A 20855-nucleotide genomic window follows, 5' to 3' on the forward strand; every position below is an offset into this window, starting at 1 on the left:
TCATCACTCAGATTGACAGGTGAAAGTCTGTGTTAGATGGCTGAGGTGGGTTTCATACTGTGCCTTGAGTCAGCGCTTCCGTGTTCCCAATGAAACAAAGAGTTGCAGAGGAAAAGAACAGATGGGCTAGATGAAATTTAGTGAGATTTAAAAACCCCTTTTATTGTTGTTGTTGCAGTTGGTAAGTATAAAGAGGGATACATACAACCCATCTCCTGCTCCATTTCTTTGCCCAGGATAGCCCCACCACCCCACCACCTATACCCCTTAGCATCCTATTTTCCCTCAAAGTAAAGCTCAGTTACTACCATGAAGCCTTTCTCCTTTCCCCAAAATGGTTAGTTATCTCTATTTTTTGAAATTATTTTGAATATAATTTTTATTTGCTTAGTGAACTATATCCCCAAGTTCCTTGAAGGCAGAGACTTTTATTTTTGTCCCCTGTGTTCCCAGTGCCTTATACAGTGTCTTCCTTTGTACATAAATTGTTGCTTGGTTGTGTTCAACTCATTATGACCCCATTTGATGTTATTTTGGCAAAGATACTGGAGTGGTTTTGGCATTTCCTTCCCCAGCTTATTTCGAAGATGAGCAAACCGAGGCAAACAGGATTAGGTGACTTGCCCAAGGTCACACAGTTAGGAAGTGTCTGAGGCCAGATTTGAGCTCTGGAAGATGAGTTTTCCTGACTCTAGCTCTGGCACTCTACACTGACCCAACTAGCTGCCCATTGCACATGCTATTTCTACTACTACTACTAATACATTTATATACATCATATCATGTGCCAAATACTGAGTTGTGTTTTACAAATATCTCATTTGATCCTCATGACAAACCTAGGAGGTAAGTGCTATTATTACAAATGAAGAAATTGAGGTAAATAAAGATTAAGTGACTTGCCCAGGGATGCACAACTATAAATGTTTGAGGCTGGATATGAATTCAGATCTTCCTCAGCTTATCCATCGTTCCTACTGCTTAATAAATGTTTTTTTTTTATGTTGAGTTGTACTTTCTATGAAGTTAAGTCATGAACCACCCAGTCACATATTTATTTATTTTAGGAATAGGGAAAACATCTTGTTAGGGACCCCTAGACCCTCCATCTCATCTCACTTTCTCCCTTAGTCAAAATTTCAGAATAAAAATCTCTCCCTTTAAGCAAGATCAGCTAAAGTCAGTCTCCTATTCTGTAAATCCTCAAAACCATTGTGATTTTCCAATTCCAACCTGGAGTACATAGTCTAACAAAGTATATTCCATTTGCAAATATATTAAATTATTTATTTTTTTCACTTTGGAAGTTGGAGGTTACCTCAGAAAATCTGAGATGCTTGGTAACCATAGCCACAAACACCATGATGCTACTTACTTTCCAGTGGTCTTCACTGTAGAATGGGGGTGGATTTTGGGGGAGGCCCTGCCCAGGAGGACTGGAGAAGACCTATGTCCCATTACTCCTTCTCTGGATTTCTGAACTCTAGGAGTACTTAGACCCTGTGATGATTCCATTTTCCCTTCAACACTCTTGAACCCCACACTGATGTCATCAGCTTCCATTTTCCCAGTCTTCCCATCTACTTCCTTGTTGGTCCCTTCCAGGGACTTCATTCCTTCACCACCATTTTCCACAGTCCAAACAGCTACTTGTTTATTCAAGTCTTTCTCTCCTGACCAAATCTGGATTGATGAGTTTTTCCATCTTCTGGCACCAGATTTTGAGTTGAATTCATATATTTTGCCAGTAACTAGAAGGAAAACAGAGCAACAGTTAGGCCTATCTCTCATCAAAAGAAACAACTCACAAGCTCTGATCGACTGAATGATATAAAACAGCCTTGCAAATAAAGAGGCCATTTCCTGGTGTATAAAAATTTAGTAAACCTGTCCCAAGATTACACAATTTAGACAACATAAGCAGTATAAGATAAAATGAACAGTCAATGGTTATGTGAACAGTACACAGTTTGTGAACTGCTTTTGAGATCCTAGGCCAGAAGTTCTTAACCTTTTTTTGTGTTAAGGACCCTGTTGGTGGTCTATGGACATCTTCTTGATATAATGTTTTTCAGTGCATGAAACAAAAGTACAGGATTACAAAGGAAATCAACAGTGAAAAAACTAAGACATAAATTTTTTCCCCATCTAAATTCACAGATTCCCAGCAAAGAGGAGTGCTGGTAAATGTTTAACAACAGTCTCTCCAAAAATACACAGCACTTTAAATTTAATCTGTTACTAACATTTTCTCTATTATTTTCTTTAAAAAGAATAAATAAAATCCTTATTTATACCATTTGCCAGTTTCTAAGGTGTAAATGTACTTATCAGCTCCCCTGAGCCTGTCTGAATCAGTTGTAGATTATCCCTAGACCCTTTGGGAATCCATGGACTCCAGGTTAAAAATTTCTGGTTCTATGCCATCTTGATTAGATGAAAAGAGTATTTGAAATCTTGAATTTAAAATGAACTTGGATAATTTTAGGGGGAACTATTACTTCCCAGTTTTGTTTTGTTTTTTCTTAAAAAGAAAGGGTCCTCATCAATGGTATGAAGAAGAAGGTACCAGGAGAATGAATTTCTATTATATGTCTTTGTGCATGTCTATGACAGCAGCCGAAAAGCAGAGTGGATAGAGTAATGGGCCTGGAGTCAGGTAGATCCATCTTTCTGAGTTTAAATCCAACTTTGGCACATATTAGCTGAATGACCCTTTTTGTCTCAGTTTCCTCTTCTGTAAAATGAGCTGAAGAAGGAAAAGACAAAACCGCTCTAGTATGTTTGCCAAGAAATCCCAAATGGGGTCACAAAGAGTCAGACATGGTTGAAAAAAGACTGAAGAACAACAACATTTCTATGGATAAATTTGGAGATGGGACCATGTAGTCAATCCAGTGCTCTCATTCTATAGAGGAGGAAACTGAGACTTAGAGAAGCTTTGCCCAAGGACACCCAGGGAGCAAATGACTGAAGCAGGATTTAAGTACAGGTTTCCTAACACTAAATTGTGTGTGTGTGTGTGTGTGTGCACTGCATAATTTAAAACCCTTTAAACCTAGGTGCAAAGATGTGATACAAGTTGAGCTGTAATTTCTGAGCACTGGTTTTGGTGACAAGTGACCAGGTTTGAATTCTGTTTTCTCTGTTTATTGCCACTGGCAAGTCACATCCTATGAACCTCCCTTTCCTGGAAGCTAAAATACATGACTTCCCTAAACTCTGTAGTCAAAGGATTGACATTCTCATTATGTTCCCCTTCCCACAAGGATTGTTTGCTTTTGATATTCTATCTGGCTCCCAGATTTCAGTTTTTAACATACCTACATCCATATATACATAGGGCACCTCTCAATTTGTATATTTTCTTGACCAAGTATCTCTCTAGGGAAACTGCAGGGTCAGGGGAGACTCTGCTGGTGTCATTTCCCTAAAACCTCTGAGGCTGTCTGCTCTGGATTCCTCCAGCACTTATGTTAATGTGGGCACATTATGGTAACAAGTACCTAATAATAGAGGGAAATTTAATTCCAACAGCAGCCTCTTGCTGGAGAGGAGCCATTCTCCTTCAGAGAAGGACTGAAGCATTTTGCATATGAAGGTGGCCAGGAGCCAAAACACTTGCCTCCTGAATTTGGTTTCCTTCCCTTTATTCCCATCTATAATTGAGCCTTTGTAAGTGGCAGGAATGTGTGTAAAGGAGCTAAATCTGGTGGCTGACTTCAGGGAGGTTATATGAGCTCTGGGAGACTGGCTTTACCTTTCATTTATCTTTCCCAGCCAAAGGGATTCTGGGCTTTGCTATATGGAAACCTTCATACATTGAATGCTGCATTTTTACCTATAGCTCAACCATCTATCCAGTTGGAAAAAAAGGAGTAATTCTGTATCCATGTAAGGGAAAAATATGTTCTCTAGGGATACCATAATCAGTAAGTGGCTTATTTCTTAGGGGCAGAGGGGAGAGAAAAAATAGGGTTTTTTCCCCACCTTATCTATCAATCAAGGAAGTATTTAGGCAAAGAGATAAAAAAAGACAGACCCCAGCTTCAAAGATCTTACATTCTATTGGCTGAGTTAACCTGAAAACTAGTCAACATGCTGCATAGTTGAGTGACTATGGACAAGTCACTTCTTTAACCTTTCCTCGTCAGCAAGGGTTGTGATATGAGACTATGGGTTAGACAAGTGACAGCTAAGGTTCTGTATGGACTATTGTAAAAGCCTTCAGACTGGTCTTCTTGCATCTAGTCTATTTTCCTCTTCATTCTATCATTCACAGAGCTGCCGAATTAAAAATTCCTAAAACAGGGTTTGTTTTTTTTTCAGGAACTCGCTATTGCCTCTAGGGGAAGACAGACTTCTCAACCTGGCATTTAAAGTCATACACAATCTGTCTTGCCACTTCTCTTTCCAGACTTATTACTCCCTTTAATATAGTCTACATTCCAACCAAAATAACCTACTAGCTGTCCCCCCCCAAATTCAGCATGCAGTCTCCCATTTCTCTGCCTTTCCCTTAAGTTCAACTTAATGACCTAAGTGTCACTTCCTGTCAGAAGTCTTTCCAGAGTCCCCCAGTTTTAAAGTGCCCCTTTCATCCTGCAATTTCTCTGAATTTATTCCCTGACTCCTACTCCCAACCCAGGAGAAGGAAAGTTTCCTGAGGACAGGGTTGGTTTTGTCTTTATCTCAATGACCTCAAAACAGTGCCTACTTTGTACATAAAAAGATCTTGATAAATGTCAAATTGAATTTCAAATTCTATATTCTACCATCTTATGGAGACACTATCATTTTCCTAATATTGAATCTATACGGGCAGGGACTGCCTTGGAAAATTTTATGCAAGATATTACAATATGGTTATAAAAGCTATTAAAATAACTTTTAAAAATTAAATTACATGAATAAATTGTATAAGTAAAATTGAAAAATTCCAGTGTAAAGTTCACACTGAACTTAGATTTTTGGGATACCATGTCTCCCTTATCTTATCCTGACACACAGTATCTTTTTTTTCAGTTTTGTTTTGTTTTGTTTTTGCAAGGCAATGGGGTTGAGTGAGTTGCCCAAGGTCACATAGGTGTCTGAATCTGGATTTGAACTCAGGTCTATCTACCTCACCATTACTCTACCCTTGCAATTGCTTTTGAAAAGAGAGAATAAACATTTATATAATGCTTACAGTATGCCAGCACTGTGCTAATTGCCTAAATTAATTTAGCCTAATGTGTTAAATATTATCTTGTTCAATCCCCATGATCAATTTGATTAATCTATTTGATCCTACCTATGAAGTAGGTTCTGTTATCACCCCCATTTTAAAGCTGGAAAAAATGGAGAAAAACAGGGTAAGGGATTAGGGAGTGTCTGAGATAGGATTTGAACTCATCTCCATAATTTCATATCTAGAAGTCTAATTATCAGGTTATCTAGATGACTTCCAAATGAGATATAATTTGCCAAACCCTTATAAAACTTTGCAAATGTTGGCTATTATTATAATGTATTAAAGTTTGTGAAGTTTTTTTTCTCACCATTACCCTGTGAAGTAGGCAATATAAGTAGCATTATTTCTCATTTTATAGATAAGGAAATTTGGCCCAGAGAAACTGGCATTCCTAGGACTAAGCAGGTAACTAGTGTTGAAGTTGAGATTTGAACTCAGTTCTTATGACTCAAAAAGCCATGTTCAATGAGCTATATGACATTCTGCTTTCTTTCAAAAATCAGTCAAGTGGGACCTACATGGAAAATCAAACATTCTCTTTGAAAACAGCAAGTCAGGAACAACAAATGATGTGGAAAAAAATGAAGGCTTGCTGTACTTCCACCTCATTTATCAATAATGTTACTATCTCCTTTTAAAATGGTATTTCCATTTATATTACCTGGGTCTAGGGCTTCTCCATCAAAGACAGTGTTAATCTTGGTCATTTCCTAAGGAGACAGAGACACAATGTGAAATAAAGCTAGGCACTGACCCAAGAGAAAGGCTGTCATTACTTTGAGAAATTCAAACCTGGGTGAATTTGGCAGCCAAGCCACATGGTACCCTCGCCTGCTGAATGTTCAGCAACAGAGCTCAATCAGGAAAAAGCCACAGAGACTTCTGTGGGTCTGCCTGATGCTCAAGTGAGAACTAATCACGTCTGACAGACTAAGTGACTTAGAATAGGCAATCAGAGAGGGTCACCTCCTCTGGGCAAAGGGCCTAGGAGCTCCCTGTTGGGAGGTGGGCAGGATCAGAACTGAGGAGAGGTACCTATAGGCTCTATGAGGGAGGGAAAGCAGTTCTGAGACTTCTAATGCCAAGCAGGGATATGCTTAAAGGATCATTAGCCTCTTTGAGCTGGAAGGGACATTGAAAACATCTTGTTCAACTCACCCCCACCAGCATTTTTTTTAATGTACTGATGCCCAGAGATGTTAAGTGACTTCCCCAATATTGCACAACTATCGAATTTTCCTGACAAAGAATTCAATGGACCTACTATCCCATTTAATACCACTTAAACCAATAGCAACAATCGTCTCCAGGGGCCCTGGCCTGTGACGCGTGCCACCCTCCATGCATTCCAGATGGCCCCACAGCTGGCTAAGATTTAAAAAGGCCTAGGCAGAAGGAAGCTCTCTAGTCCGGCTTTTAGGATTTGGAGAAGATGAATTCAGATCAAGGGAGACAATAATCCTACTGTATTTTCACTGGTCAGACTATGCCTGGAATAATGCTTTCAGTTCTGGGCACTTTGACAAGCTGAGGCACATGCAGAGGATGGGTAACAAGGATGGTGAAAGGTTTCAAAATAACATTAGCAACTTGAGAGCTGGGATTGTCTTTTTTCCTTTTTTTTTCTTTTTTGTATCCCTATCCCTTAGTACAGTAGATACTTAAATGTTTATTGACTGATTGAATTGAGGAAAGGCACTGGAGAAGAGAAGACTTAGGGGAGACAGAAGAGCTGCCTTCCACTTTTTGAAGAGTTGCCTGGTAAATGAGGGAGTAAGCTTATTTTGTTCTGTTCTAACAGACAGAAGCAGGTCCAAGAAGTAGAAGGTAGTTAGAGAGACAGATTTTTGGCTCAATATAAAGGAGAGATTCCTTTTTTTTTTTAGTTTTTTTTTTTTTTGCAAGGCAATGGGGTTAAGTGGCTTGTCCAAGGCCACACAGCTAAGTAACTATTAAGTGTCTGAGGCTGGATTTGAACTCAGTTACTCCTGACTCCAGGGCTGGTGCTCTATCCACTGCACCATCTAGCCACCCCTAAAGGAGAGATTCTTAATAATTAGAGCTGACCAGAAATGGACTGCTTCATGAAGCAATGAGCTATCCATCACTGGAGTTATTCAAGCAGAGGCTGAAGACCCATGCTTTCGGGATATTAGAGGAGTCCTCCATGGTAGGGGGCTGTACTAGATGCTATTTCATTCCAAAGGTCAATAATAATAATAACAACTATTTCTTTGGCACTTTAAGGTTTTTGAAGTGCATTCTTTCTTTACAAACTTGTGAAGTGAATGGTTCAAGTATTATTGTTGACATTTTACAGCTGGGGAAACTGAAGCTCATACAGGTGAAGTGACTTGTTGGGAGGAGGCGGGGCGGGAATACCCAACTAGTAAGTAATAGTTTGGGTGGCAGCAGTGCAGTGTTGTTTGATCATTTCAGTCTGACTTCATGACCTTATTTGGGATTTTCTTGGCAACAGTGATGGAGTGGTTTTGCCATTTTCTTCTCCAGATCATTTTGCAGATGAGGAAGGTGAGAGAAACAGGGTTAAGTGACTTGCCCAGGATCACACAGTTAGCAAGTGTCTAGGCTAGATCTGAATTTGGAAGCTAAATCTTCCTGGTTCTAGGCCCAACACTTTATTCTAAAATAGAGGAGAAAGGGGGCAGCTAGGTGATGCAGTGGATAGAGCACCAGCACTGGAGTCAGGAGTACCTGAGTTCAAATCTGACCTCAGACACTTAATAGTTACCTAGCTGTGTGGCCTTGGGCAAGCCACTTAACCCCATTTGCCTTGCAAAAACCTAAAAATAAAATAAAATAGAGGAGAAAGAGAAGGAAGAGGGGAAGGGGGAAGAGGGGAAGGGGCGGGAAGAGGAAGAAGGATTTAAACCCAGGTCTCTTGATTCCATGGCCTTTACTCTGGATGCTTGTGTAAAAAGAGTCTGGTTGGTTCTATCTTCTAGGACTGGTCATATAAGAAAGAACCAAAGTGATGTTCCATTTGTCAGTTGGTCATGGGCAATGAAGCCTTGTTGATTAGACTTTGATAGACAATTATTAGCTAATGAGCATTCAACAGTCAGGAGGAAGCTTGGTATGGTAGACTGAATCCTTCAGGCATCTAGGGACTTACATTGCATTCCCAACACCTTCAGTTATGATCTTTGAAACCTTGGATACAACATTTAATGTCTCTGGACTTCAATTTCCTCATCTATAATATGAGGGGCTTGGACTTAATGATTTCTAAGGTCCCTTCTAGGTCTAAGCTGATGATCTTAACACAGATGCAGAATATTAGAGCTAGAAAGAGCTTTAGAGATCACCAGTTCTACTGGCTTACCATAAAGGGACTACAAGGCCAAACAGAGAAATGACTGGCCCAAGATCACTAAGGAAATGATTGATTTGAGACCTCCTGGAACTGGTCTTTATACTTTCCATAGACCTAGATAAAGAAGTCTAGCAGGAAACATGTCAGTCACTCTTTTTTAAAACCCATTCTCTCTCTGAAGATAATCTGGCACCCCACCGAAAAAGTCCTTGGACTACTAAAATGCCCTCTTTCAACATTCCCTGCTCCTGCATCTGTGTTTCCTTACAGGTAAAGTTATAGAATGCCATTTCTCCAACCCTGAGGTTGATCTTTTCCTCACACTCCTTCCAATAGAATAAGTTATAGAGGATAGAGCGTTGAGCTTAAACAGATCTGAGTTCAAAGCCTGCTTCAGATCCTAAGCAAGTCACTTAGCCTCTTTCAGCCTCAGTTTCCTCATCTGTAAAATGAGGATAATAACACCTACTTCACTAGGTAGTTGTGAGGATTGAATGAGATAATATGTGTGAAATACTTTGCAAACCTCAGCTCACTCTACAAATGCTATTGATCATCATCATTGTTATCAATACTACTAATAGTAACAATTATATATTTTTTCCTCTATTCCTTGAGGTCCCTAGTCAGTACCCCGCAGGGCCTCCGGCTTCAGCCAGGCTGATGTGGACAGCTGCCCCTTTGGCCCGGGGCAGTCCGAGGGGGCCCCCAGCGAGCTGTACGATTCGGCTGCCCTTTGCGGCGCAGAGAGGCAGCCAGGTGGGCAGCAGCTGGCTCGCCCCTCTGGCCAGTCTGAGCGCTTCGGCGTGCACACTGAGGCAGCTGCCACCCATCTGCCTCCCCAGCCTCTGCGCGGTCGGGCCCCGGCCCCGTTTCAGTTGTCTCCCCGCCTGTCTTTCTCAGAGGTGCTGTGACACAGTCAACCCAAGCGTGAAAGACGAGCGGGGACACGCCGGCCGGGCTGCCCCCGCGCCCACAAGCTCCGACTCGGAAGGGACCGGCCCGGCCCTGCCCGGCTCGGCCCGGCCCTGGGCCCGGAGCCCCTGGGTCGGAGCCTCTGTACGGCCTTCTGCTGCAAGCCCAGTGGTGAAGGAAGGAGAAGCTCTGGAAGCAGCACAGTCCGCTTGGGATGCTCCGACTGGGGCCGGGGAGGGAAGGATTGCCTTCCACGCGGCTGAATGCTGTCTTCTGACAGCGGATGCCACCCCTCACCCACCACCTGCCCTGGGCTCCAGCTCTGTTCTCTGGGGCTTTAAATGGGGCATTCGAATCCCTCCTCCAGTGACACCCTTCTGATTCCTCCCCACCCCCCCCACCCCCGGCTGCTCTTCTCCAGTGTCTATCCCTCCAGTTCCTTGGAGTGATCTCTGCACCACAAAGCTTTCAGCAGCCTTGCCAGCCTACCTGCCCACCTACTGAGAGGAACTCTAGATTGGCTTGTCTTTCCTGAAATATAGCATCTAGAACGGAACCCGATCCGGACAGGAACGAGCACTGGGGGTAACTGGCTCCATTGTGAATATTCTGCCTTGTCTTCACACTTGCTTTTTTTCCTACAGGCAACGAAGGTCCTGTCTCGTTTACTTGGAATTGGATCCCCAGAGCTTAGTTAAATACTGCCCTGTAGTAAGCACTTAACAAATGCTCACTCTACAATTTCCTTTCGACTTCTCCCTCCCTCCCTCCCTCCCTCCCTCCCTTCCATCCTTCCCTCCCTCCCTCCCTTCCATCCTTCCCTCCCTCCCGCCCTCCCTCCCTCCCTCCCTCCCTCCCTCCCTTCCTTCCTTCCTTCCTTCCTTCTTCCTTTCTTCTTTTTCCTTCCTTCCTTCTTCCTTCCCTCCTTGTCCTTCCTTCCTTCCTTCCTTCCCTCCCTATCCTTCCTTCCCTCCTTGTCCTTCCCTCCCTATCCTTCTTCCTTTCTTCCCTCCCTGTCTTTCCTTCCTTTTCCTTTCTTCTTTTTCCTTCCTTCCTTCTTCCTTCCCTCCTTGTCCTTCCTTCCTTCCTTCCCTCCCATCCTTTCGTCTTCTTTCCTTCCCTCCCTGTGCTTTCTCCCTTTCTTCTCTCCTTGTCCTTCCTTCCTTCTTTCCCTCCCTCCCTTCCTTCCTTCTTTCCTTCTTCCTTCCCTCCCTATCCTTCCTTCTTTCCTTCTTCCTTCCTTCTCTCCCTGTCCTTTCTTCCTTTCTTCCCTCTCTGTCCTTACTTCCTTCTTTCCCTCCCTCCCTCCCTCCCTTCCTTCCTTCCTTCCTTCCTTCCTTCCTTCCTCCCTTCCTTCCTTCCTTCCTTCCTTCCTTCTTTCTCCTACCCTTCCTCCATTTCTTTGACTTTCTCTCCCTCCCACCTTACCTTTTAAACTTTTCAAAGGCCCTTTCATTAGATTCTTACAACATCCCTCTAAGGAAGGTGAGACATTATTACCCTCATTTTACAGACATGCAAATGGAGAAGAGAGTGACTTGTCCAAAGACACACTCTTTGTTTGTATGCAGAGCTAAACTTGGAATCCAAGTTTCTTGATTCAAAAACCAACCCCCTATCCCCACTTCTTTTGACCTCTGTCCATTTTATAGATGAGAAAACAAACTCTGAGAGACTAAGTTCATGTTCAGAGCTGGGACTGGAATTTAGATCTCCTAACGTCTAGCCCCATACACTTCCTTTATTGTCTTTCTATGTTCTGAGAGAGCAGAGAAATAGAGTCTTTGGAAGTGCTGAAGTGGAGTTCTGATCTTTAAGCATTACTCCCCATCCCACTTACTCTCCTGGAGGGCTGATGGAGATAATAAACACCACTATTCAATATTTATGAAATCCAGTTCTTCTGCAAATATATCACAAGACATGTTCAGTGGAGGGAACCAATTCTATCAAGAGCTCGTCACACAGCAATCTGTTCCAGTGGCCAAGTACAAGCATCTTACTGAATAACAAACACCCCCAGAGGATAATATGGGAAGGCTGGTTTGGGGAGAAAACAACAGCATCCTCAAATGGGATTCGTTAGCTCACTTATCGGACTTACCAGCACAACTTCTCTCTTTGCCTTCTTGGTTTCTGCAGGAAAGAAGACAGGGGAAAGTCAAGTTGCCTGTACCTGCCTCCCTTTAAAATCCCACCTCCCAGAGTAGGGTTCTCTTAAGTAGTCTTCCAGCTCAGTGTTGCAAACATAGAAAAGAATTTATCAGCTCATGAAAATGTTTTAGCAGCCTGCCATCTTTCCTGGAAATGAAATCCATATTTTCCCCTTATTCTACCTGGTTTACTGGCCATATCAGTTGGGGGTCAAGTGGGTGTTTGGGTTATTTACAAGGTTTTTTAATGAGTCAAAACTAAGAGGGATGAATCAGGTTCGTGATTTCCCCAATCATTCTAGGATCTTGGTATAGTGGATAAAAGGATAGACTTGGAATCAGAAAGACCTGAGTTTGAATCCTGCATCAAACACCTGCTTACTGTGTGACTCTGGGCAAGTCAGTTCTCTGGACCTCAGTTTACTTATCTGCAAAATGGCAAGATTAAACTTGATGACTTAATGCCCTTAAATCTATGACGTTTTCATCACCACCCACTTCTGATCTCCACCTCATAAACTGAAGGAGTCTGAAATCTTAAACCATAAAAAATCATAGATTTAGCAGTCAAATGGATCTTAGAGTTTATGGAGTCCCATCTTTTCATTTTATAAATTAGGAAAGGGAAACAGAGAAAGGGCTTTGCTCAAGGTCACAGAGATAGTCAAATGTGGGTTTTTTGATTCCCAATCTCGCGCTCTCTCTCTCTCTCTCTCTCTCCATGCTATATCCTTTGCCCTTTACTTGCTTTTATGTGTCTATTTAGCAGACATAATCCTCTATGTATTGGAATTCCGTAGAAGTGTATAAAGTAAGGAAGAGAAGAATGATGAGCCAGAAACATAGAGGGCTCCAATGGGGAAATTGAAAAATTGAATAAAGAATACTGTTTTAATTTGCCTTCTTATTTACTTCTTATCTAGGAATAGATCTTAAGAAGTCATTTCCCCTCAAAATTATTTTTTTTATTTTGAGTTACATAAGGAGAGTAGGAGCAATCCTCCTTCAAACTCAGCCCCAAGTACACTGTCTTTGTATAACTCATCAAAAAGGGTTGGGAAAGGAAGAAGCATTAGTTTTCAAGTGCCCAGGAGGCAAGTAACTCTGTTACTTTGTGAACTCTGGTATTCTGAGAAAACTACCTAACCTTTCTGGGCCTGAGTTAAAAATGAGGGGGTTGAACTATATACCTTTCAGTTACCTTCTAACTCTCAATTTAGGACACTGGATTTTTCTTTAAGGGACATCTTGTCCAGTATATTTTAGTACTGAATGCTCAATTAGTAAAGGGAACATAAAAGGCTCCATAAAGATAATATTGGCGGGTTTGATTGATTAAGAATCTCCTTCAAGACTAGAAAATTCTGTTTCATTCTCTATTGACACTCTTCCTCCCACCATTATTCAACAGCTCAGGGCAATCATAAGTTGGGACCATATTGAATATAACCTATCAAAACTGTTAGCTATAAAGTCAAAATAGTGTCCCTATTTAAGTCATCTGATTCAAAGATGGAAGTAATCTTCAAGGTCATCTAATCCAACCCCCTTATTTTGTGGTTGAGTAAACCAAGACCCATTGAGAGGAAGTTACTTGCCCAAGATCACACAGGTAATAAGTAGCAGGGCTAGGATTTGCATCCAGGTCCTTTAATTCTTTCCATTATACCCTGACAGTTACCTTTATTTGATCATAGTTTTACTCAGATGAATTTTTCTTCCTTCAAAAAGCTAGTTCACATTTCCAGTTATAAAAGGAGGGTAGGAGCTTTTCTCTTTCAAGTTCTGCCCCAAGTACAGTGTTCAGTTAAGACATACTTCTAATTCATTCCTCCAGCTTTCATTATCCTGCAAAGGATTGCCATCTAGGTGCTCAAATGAAATTCAGCAGGTGCCCTAAGCCTAACAGACACATCCAGCTGAAGGAGTACTGGCTGCTTAGCAACACTGGCTCATCTTTGTTTTGCACAAATGGTCCCCTAGGTCTGGAATGCACTCCTGCCTTCCCTCTGCCTGGAAAGTAGAAATCCCTCCAATCCTTCAAAGCCCATCTCAGGTGCTACATCCTCTGGACACCTTACCTGCTCTGGTTTTTAGCATTTTCTCATTCTTGAAATTGATACATATTTTGTATTTAGCTTACTTGCATGTATGCTCTGTCTTCTGGTAAAATGTAAACTTTTAAAAGGTGGAGATGCTTTAATTTTTATTTCCTTGGCACCTAACATAATGCCTTGTCCACAAAAATAATAAAATCTTTGTTGAATGCTGACGGTTATTAGTGATAATGATGATGATGATGATGATGATGATGATGATGATGATGTTTATCCTTCGTTCTCAAAGAAGATCATGACATCAGGGAGGTGATGCCATTACATGCACATGAATTAAATTTGAATGAGGCAGTGCTGTGCTAAGTTACCAACCTCACTTTCTCCTTCAGAGCCATCTGGTTCCAGTGACCAAATAGGAAACAGGATGACTGGAGACAGCCCTGGATGCAAGGCAATCAGGGTGAAGAGACTTGTCCAAGGTCATGCAGCTAGTGAGTGTCTGAGATTGGATTTGAACTCAGATCCTTCTGACTCCAGCATCAAAATTTTGCCATCTACCTTCCCACTATTAGTGATGAATAATAACAGCTAATATTTACATAGTACCTACTGTGTGCTAAGAACTTTAGAGGTATTATCTCATTTGATATTCACAACCTTGGGAGGTAGCTACTATTGTTATTCCCATTTTATAGATGAAGAAACTATGGTAAATAGAGGTTAAGTGACTTGCCCAGGGTCATATAGTTAATGAGTGTCTGAGGCTGCATTTGAACTCAGGTTTTTCTGATTTCAGATCTAGCACTTCACTGTACCACCATCACCTTATCATCATCTCATCCTCATCTTCTTTTTCTTCATTTTTTCTCCTTGTTTTGTTTCTCCTCCTCCTCCTCTTCTCCTTTCTATATGCTGTAAGGTTTAATAAGCATTACTCTCTCATGCTACTCTTGCTTTCCTCTAGATTCTGATTATGCAATTCAATTCATTTCAATTCAGTGCAGTCAGTATTTGTTGAGCATCTCCTCAATGTCAGACCCCATGAGAATATATATTGCCCTTTTATCCTCCGCTGAGCAGAATTCCTTACATGTACACCCACCAAGTCCCAGAAGCCAGTAGAATAGACAGCATACATACCTCTTTTTTTCACCCTATGACAAAATAAAAGATTGACATTAATTACCAGGAGACTATTGCACATCACTACACACATAAGCAGACGGGTTTCTTTGAGGAACTTCCTTCAGAAATATAATATTTCTTCCTCTGGCATTCTCATTTGATAAATACTGCCTGTCTTACCACATTACAACTCATTTTCAGACATATCAAGCATAGTTCAGAATTTCTTACAGGTTTTCTTTTATTAAATAAAACCATATTAGGAATGATTAGCCTTGGGAGTACATTTTAAAATGATCAGATTCATTTGCACATTTAACTTGAGATCAGGAAAAAGCAGGCAGATCCTGGTCTCTTGATAGGTCCTCCCTGCCCCTTCTCTGAAACATTTACTGAAGTTAAGCCCCACCATGAATCACTGTCATGATTGTCAGCATAATAGCCACTCCCCTCCATTCTATCATGAAGCTTATGCCACTAGTGGAAGTAATTTCCCCATTATTCTATGGTAATAGAAGAGACAACTCATGCCAAATCCTCATGCCTTTCATGGTCTAGACATTCATCCATTGATTTTAAGCCATTTGAAAAGTACTAGAGAATCTTCAGAATAACTTGTGGTTATTATCCCATTCTTTTGTCCAAACTTATGATTTCAATATTATGAGGGGTCTCCAATGTAAAAACTCCTTCCACAGGCGCAATTCATAAATTGCTCATCTACAATTTATAGATTTACAGAGTTGTCTGATGCATTGAGGAGGTTCACCTAAGATCATGCAGTTTCTAGTTTCTGATTCAGAATCAGAACAATTTTCACTAATTATAGCACAGCTTTCATTCCCTCTACTATACTATGAACATACCTCATTGTCATTTCCCCTATGAAAAAAATAGAACCAAAGACACATAAAATACCTCCAAAGTTCATGTTGAATGGAACTAAGATGAAAAACTCAAGAGCTCTATATACACTAGACATCAGCACCCAAAGCTGCCATGCTGCCTTATTTTAGAATTCAGCACATGGGGGTAAGGACTCTCAGAAGAGGACTCTTTTTTCATATCTTAAGGATCTATGGTTTTAATGATGTAGTAATATACTCCACCAACACAGATCATCAACTTCTCTACATAACAGTAAAGAGTCTTCATGAATTGCTATGTACCAAAAAAAAAAAAAAAAAATTCACCTGGTATCTGACTCTTTCCAAACTTAATTAAGCTAGCCTTCAGATGGTAGATATATAGTTCATCATTAGACCAATCCTTAAAACATTCCTGGCTTGGTAGGATCTTCCCGAGCCTAAACTTTGCAGACATAGCCTTCGGGAGCACAGGATGAATCAATCAATCAAGCATATCCCATAGCTATTAAGTACTAGTTACTATGCTAGGGGCTAGGGTTACAAAGACAAAAATAAAACTATACTTGCCTTCAGGGAATTTCTATTCCTCTACAGTGTAAGCTGGTGATGGAGGAAAGACCAGTATGCTATACCAAGGCAATAGAGTGGAACCTTAATGGAGGCAGCACCTTAGTAAAACTTGATGCCTTTTCTAATTCCATCTCTTTTTTGGCCCCATCTTTAAAAAATTAAAATAAGATTTTTTGGGGGGGATGGGGCTGGAGCTGTAATTTAGTCTCATTATTTGGATCTAAAAATCAGGAAACTCCCTTTACCATTGTAGATCAGCACCTGGTTTGCAAGAGTCTTAATGAATTATCTGGCCCACTAAAAGGTTCAGAGACTTATGGGGGGGGTCACATCATGTGAGTCAGATGTGGAATATGAACCTAGCTATCCACTGCATCACAACCCCTTTCTAGTCCCTTTCTAAACAGGAAATAAATAAGTAATTATGCTTTTCTATTACCACTCAAAATGGTACTCCTCAGTAATCAGAGACAATGGTAGGAACACAAAAGATTGCAAGGCCTAATTCCAGAGTTCGTGCCATATCAGTACAGGTCATTTTACCAGGGAAAGAGATAGAATGGTTTCTCAATGCAAAATAATTACTAGGTATTTTTGAACCTGTGAAAAGCATCAATTTCTTCTCCTTCTTCCTGCCCTTCCCTTCTCTCTAGGGGCTCCACGCTATACAGGAAACATTCATCCTTTTCATATAGTTGGTATATCCAGAATTAGTTTCCCTAGGTTGTAGAAAGGAACAGGTTAACCAAGTGACTTACAGAGATTCTTTATCTTTCTTGGGCTTGAAGGAACAGTGTCTTCGGATGAATTTCACCAGTAGGAAGAATTGGTATCCCAGGAGACCCAAGAGTAGCATGGATCCCACAGTAATAAAGAATGGTACATACCAAGCCGATGAAGAATAAACATTTTCCCTTTGGATCAGGTATGTGACTCTGGGCTTGAAAAGAAAGAGAGAGGGGGAGGGTGGTGGTGGTGGTGATATTTTATACATTCATAGTCTTAATATAAATTAGAGCTTACATTTTCTACTCATGATGTTTCATTTTTATTTCTACTCATAAATTTTCTTTTAAAAATTGGAAAATGGTATGCCTGGAATTCTTTCTTTTTCTACTCATCTTTATCTCATCAAGTGCTCTGGTGTAAAAATATACATATTCCCAATTATGAATTACTAGTTCAAAGTCCAGAAAAATTTAAGAATATATCAGGGTAGCAATCCTTACTTTAAAGTCTATCCCATTCTGGCTTCTTAAGGAGAGACACATATGCACATACACACATGGGTATGTATATAGGTGTGACATAGACTATGTACATGAAAATATACACATGCATGTATACACATACATTTATATCCAATGCAATCAGTGTGAACCTGTATACATATCTACGCGTGAGTATGTATATAGCTATATCTATCTTTCTATCTATATATGTAAATATGTGCACACATATGATTATATTAGTTGGGGAAATTTCTGATGAGAAAATTTCCTCAACCAATGCTAATGTATGACTTTTCTGCAACTTAACATGGAGAGCTTATGTGTATCAGAGCAGGATTTGAATATAAGTTTTCCAGAGTACAAAGTCCATTCACTATAACACACACCTCCCCAAAGAGCCAAGCCCCCAAATCCTATTGGCTCTTGCCAACACATGCATACTCCAGAGTCTGACTTGGTGATAAAGATTTCATTGAAAAAGCACAATGCCACTCAAGTCTTAATCTTCTTAAAAGGAGTTACTCTTAGAAATGTTCCTTCCCTAACACACCTCCTAACCACTGAGGTCTTGTCAAATCTTTAGGTCTAACAAAACAGCTGACAAAAGAATGTGACTGGAGATTTCCAGATGCCAAGGCCCTCACCCTGGAGGTGGTGGTGATGACTGTGGTTGGTTGAGGGATGACTTGGATATTCAGTGTCACTGTTCCTGTTTGAATGAAAGCCTTGTTTTCCCTGCTAGACAGCAAGTTGTCATCCGTTATGTAGATGAGCAGCTCATAGTTCCAGGCTTTATCAAAACCACTGGAATAATCAAAAGGGGTTGCAAGCAGGAGGCTTGTGATATTTGATCCAGCATTGGGGGAGATTGTAAAATGATTGTTCTTGTTCCCTAAATAGGTTTTTAGAACAAGATCATGGAAGTGGGAGGTAAAGAGAAGGGAGAGAGAAAAAAGGAGATAATCAGGCAAATAGTAATATATTTGAAAAGTCTTCTGAAGTCATCTAGTTCAATTTATACCTGAGTAAAAGTCATATAGTTTATCAATCACTCAATCAACAAATATTTATTAAATACCGACTATAGAAATACAAAGATAAAAAGGAAACCATCACTAGTTTCAAAAGGTTTACAGTTAATATTGATAGACCACACGTGCATATTTGTGTACATATACATACAGAATAAATATGAAATAGATACAGATAAGGGAAGGTGGACAGTAGTAGTTGGAGGGATCAGGAAGGATTTCATTTAGAAGTTACTGATTGAATTTTGAAGGAAATAAGATATTCTATGAGCAAGATGAATTGAGAGAGCATTCCTGGCATGAGAGAAGGACAATGGAAAGGCATAGAAGGGGAACACAGAGTGGGATGTGTAAGGAACAGCAGGAACATTAGTTTGACTAGTCCAGGGATGTTGGAAGAAGAATAATGTGGTAAGTTGGGTCAGGCTGGGAAAAACTTTAAAAACCAGATGAGTTTATGTCTGATCTTAGAAGTAATAGAGGTAGTATTGGTATTTATTAAGTAAAAGAGTAATATGGGCAGACCTGCACTTAAGGAAAATCACTTTGGCAACTGGGGAAAGGATAGATTGGACTGGGGAGAGACTTGAGAAAATAAGACCAATTAGAAGGCTTTTGCAATAGCCTTGACAAGTGATCATCCCATTGCCTCCTGAAGACTGGTGGTGAAAGGAAATTTATTACCTCACAAAGCACTCCTTTCCACACTAGGAAAGTTCTAGACCAACTTCTGCCCTATTCCACCCTTCCAAAAAAATCTCAGTCCATTTTTGGTGAAAAATGTGTCCACTTGTAATATCCTGGGAATCAAAATGTGTCTTGATTTAGTTTAGAAAGAGTAACAAACTTTCAGGATATTCAATTTTGTTGAAGATTAAAATATGAAGACAAAAGTAAATGTGTTATATAGATTGCATCATTGTGGTTAGATATAAGCCAAATTACCTCTGTGAAAGCTATTCAGTGATTTTTAGCCTTATCATTAGAAGAATTTACTTAAGGAGGATAAAAATACAGGCATCAAGAGAGTTCCAATACTTTGAATGGGGAAACACAACATATGCAGGATAGATCCCAAAGGACTGGAGTGTGTTTGCTGCAGCATAGAGATGAACAGGATAAATGAAAAGTCTCTGAGTAGAATCCAGAATCTCAGGGCAGAGTCATTGTATGTCCTTCATTCTTGAAGAGTACCATGACAATCAGGAAAGTGATGCCATGACATGCAAGTGAATTGGATTTAAGTGAGAGAGGGTTGTACAAAGTCACTAGTCCCACTTTCTCCTCTGGAACCACCCAGGTTCAGTGGTCAAATAGACATCAGGATGGTTGGAGATGGCCCTGGATGCAGAGTTCCAGGGCAGAGTTAAGGACCCAATGGGAAGGGGATGAAGAAGAGATTCACTTATGATATATTTGGTAGCTCTCCCCAGGGAAATTCCTATGACTCTACAGATGAACTGCAATCCCCTAAGGAAGTTGTGTTCACATTACTGTGACCCTGAGTACCCAAACAGCTCCTGGTTAAGATCAAGAGGTAAAGGGCCTTGAGGCTCTGTGGAATGCAGTCTCTGCTTTCATACAGGGCAGTTATATCTGAGCAGTTGTTCACTTGCTTCATTCCTGTCTAATTCTTAGATACTGGAGTGGTTTGCCATTTCCTTCTCCAGATCATTTTATAGAGGAGGGAACTAAGTCCAACAAGGTTAAATGACTTGCCCAGGATCAGATAGCTATTAAATGTCTGAGGCTAGATTCGAACTCACAAAGAAGAATCTTCCTGACTCCAGATCCAGCGCTCTATTCACCCTGTCATCTAACTGCCCCTCCAAGGCTAAAGTCCACCATTAGTCAATGAGGAGAGATTTCAGATACCTCTGGAAAGGGAGGCTTTACAAGATACTGTTGGAACATTCCTCATGCTCTTAAGCACTCCTGGCATCTTCTTATCTGCTTCCCATTCCCACCCCAGTTTATGTCATCTTCTTCATTTCCTCACTGAATCCTGGACTCAGCTCCTAAGACTTTGGGCTAAAAAGTGCTAGGCTGAGAGTCAAGAAAACCTGAGTTCAAGTCCAGTCTCAGAAACTTAGTAGCTATGTGATCCAGGACAAATCACTTAAAAAAAAAAAAACCAACAACCAAAAAAACAACACCTTGTTTGCTTTAGTTTCCTTATCTGTAAAATGAGAAGAAGAAGAATGGGAAGAAGAATGAGAAGAAGAAGAAGAAGAAGAAGAAGAGGAAGGAGGAGGGGTGGCTAGGTGGCATAGTGGATAAAGCACCGGCCCTGGAGTCAGGAGTTCCTGGGTTCAAATCTGGTCTCAGACACT

General features: G+C 40.7%; 1 protein-coding gene across 1 annotated transcript in view; it reads right to left on the reverse strand.

Moving 5' to 3' along the window:
- Positions 1–289: 289 nt before the first annotated feature.
- CDHR3 (cadherin related family member 3) overlaps positions 290–20855 on the reverse strand; it is a 105076-nt gene continuing 84510 nt past the window's right edge. The window contains exons 14-19 of the mRNA XM_074195162.1: positions 18136–18383; positions 17018–17199; positions 14836–14849; positions 11590–11621; positions 5895–5943; positions 290–1751 (exon numbers count right to left, since the gene is read on the reverse strand). Coding sequence (XP_074051263.1) covers positions 1372–1751; positions 5895–5943; positions 11590–11621; positions 14836–14849; positions 17018–17199; positions 18136–18383 — 905 coding nt within the window. The 3' untranslated portion in view covers positions 290–1371. The remainder of the gene's footprint in view (positions 1752–5894; positions 5944–11589; positions 11622–14835; positions 14850–17017; positions 17200–18135; positions 18384–20855) is intronic.

The sequence above is a fragment of the Macrotis lagotis genome, chromosome 7 (genome assembly GCF_037893015.1).
Source record: "Macrotis lagotis isolate mMagLag1 chromosome 7, bilby.v1.9.chrom.fasta, whole genome shotgun sequence".
Taxonomy (NCBI): domain Eukaryota; kingdom Metazoa; phylum Chordata; class Mammalia; order Peramelemorphia; family Peramelidae; genus Macrotis; species Macrotis lagotis.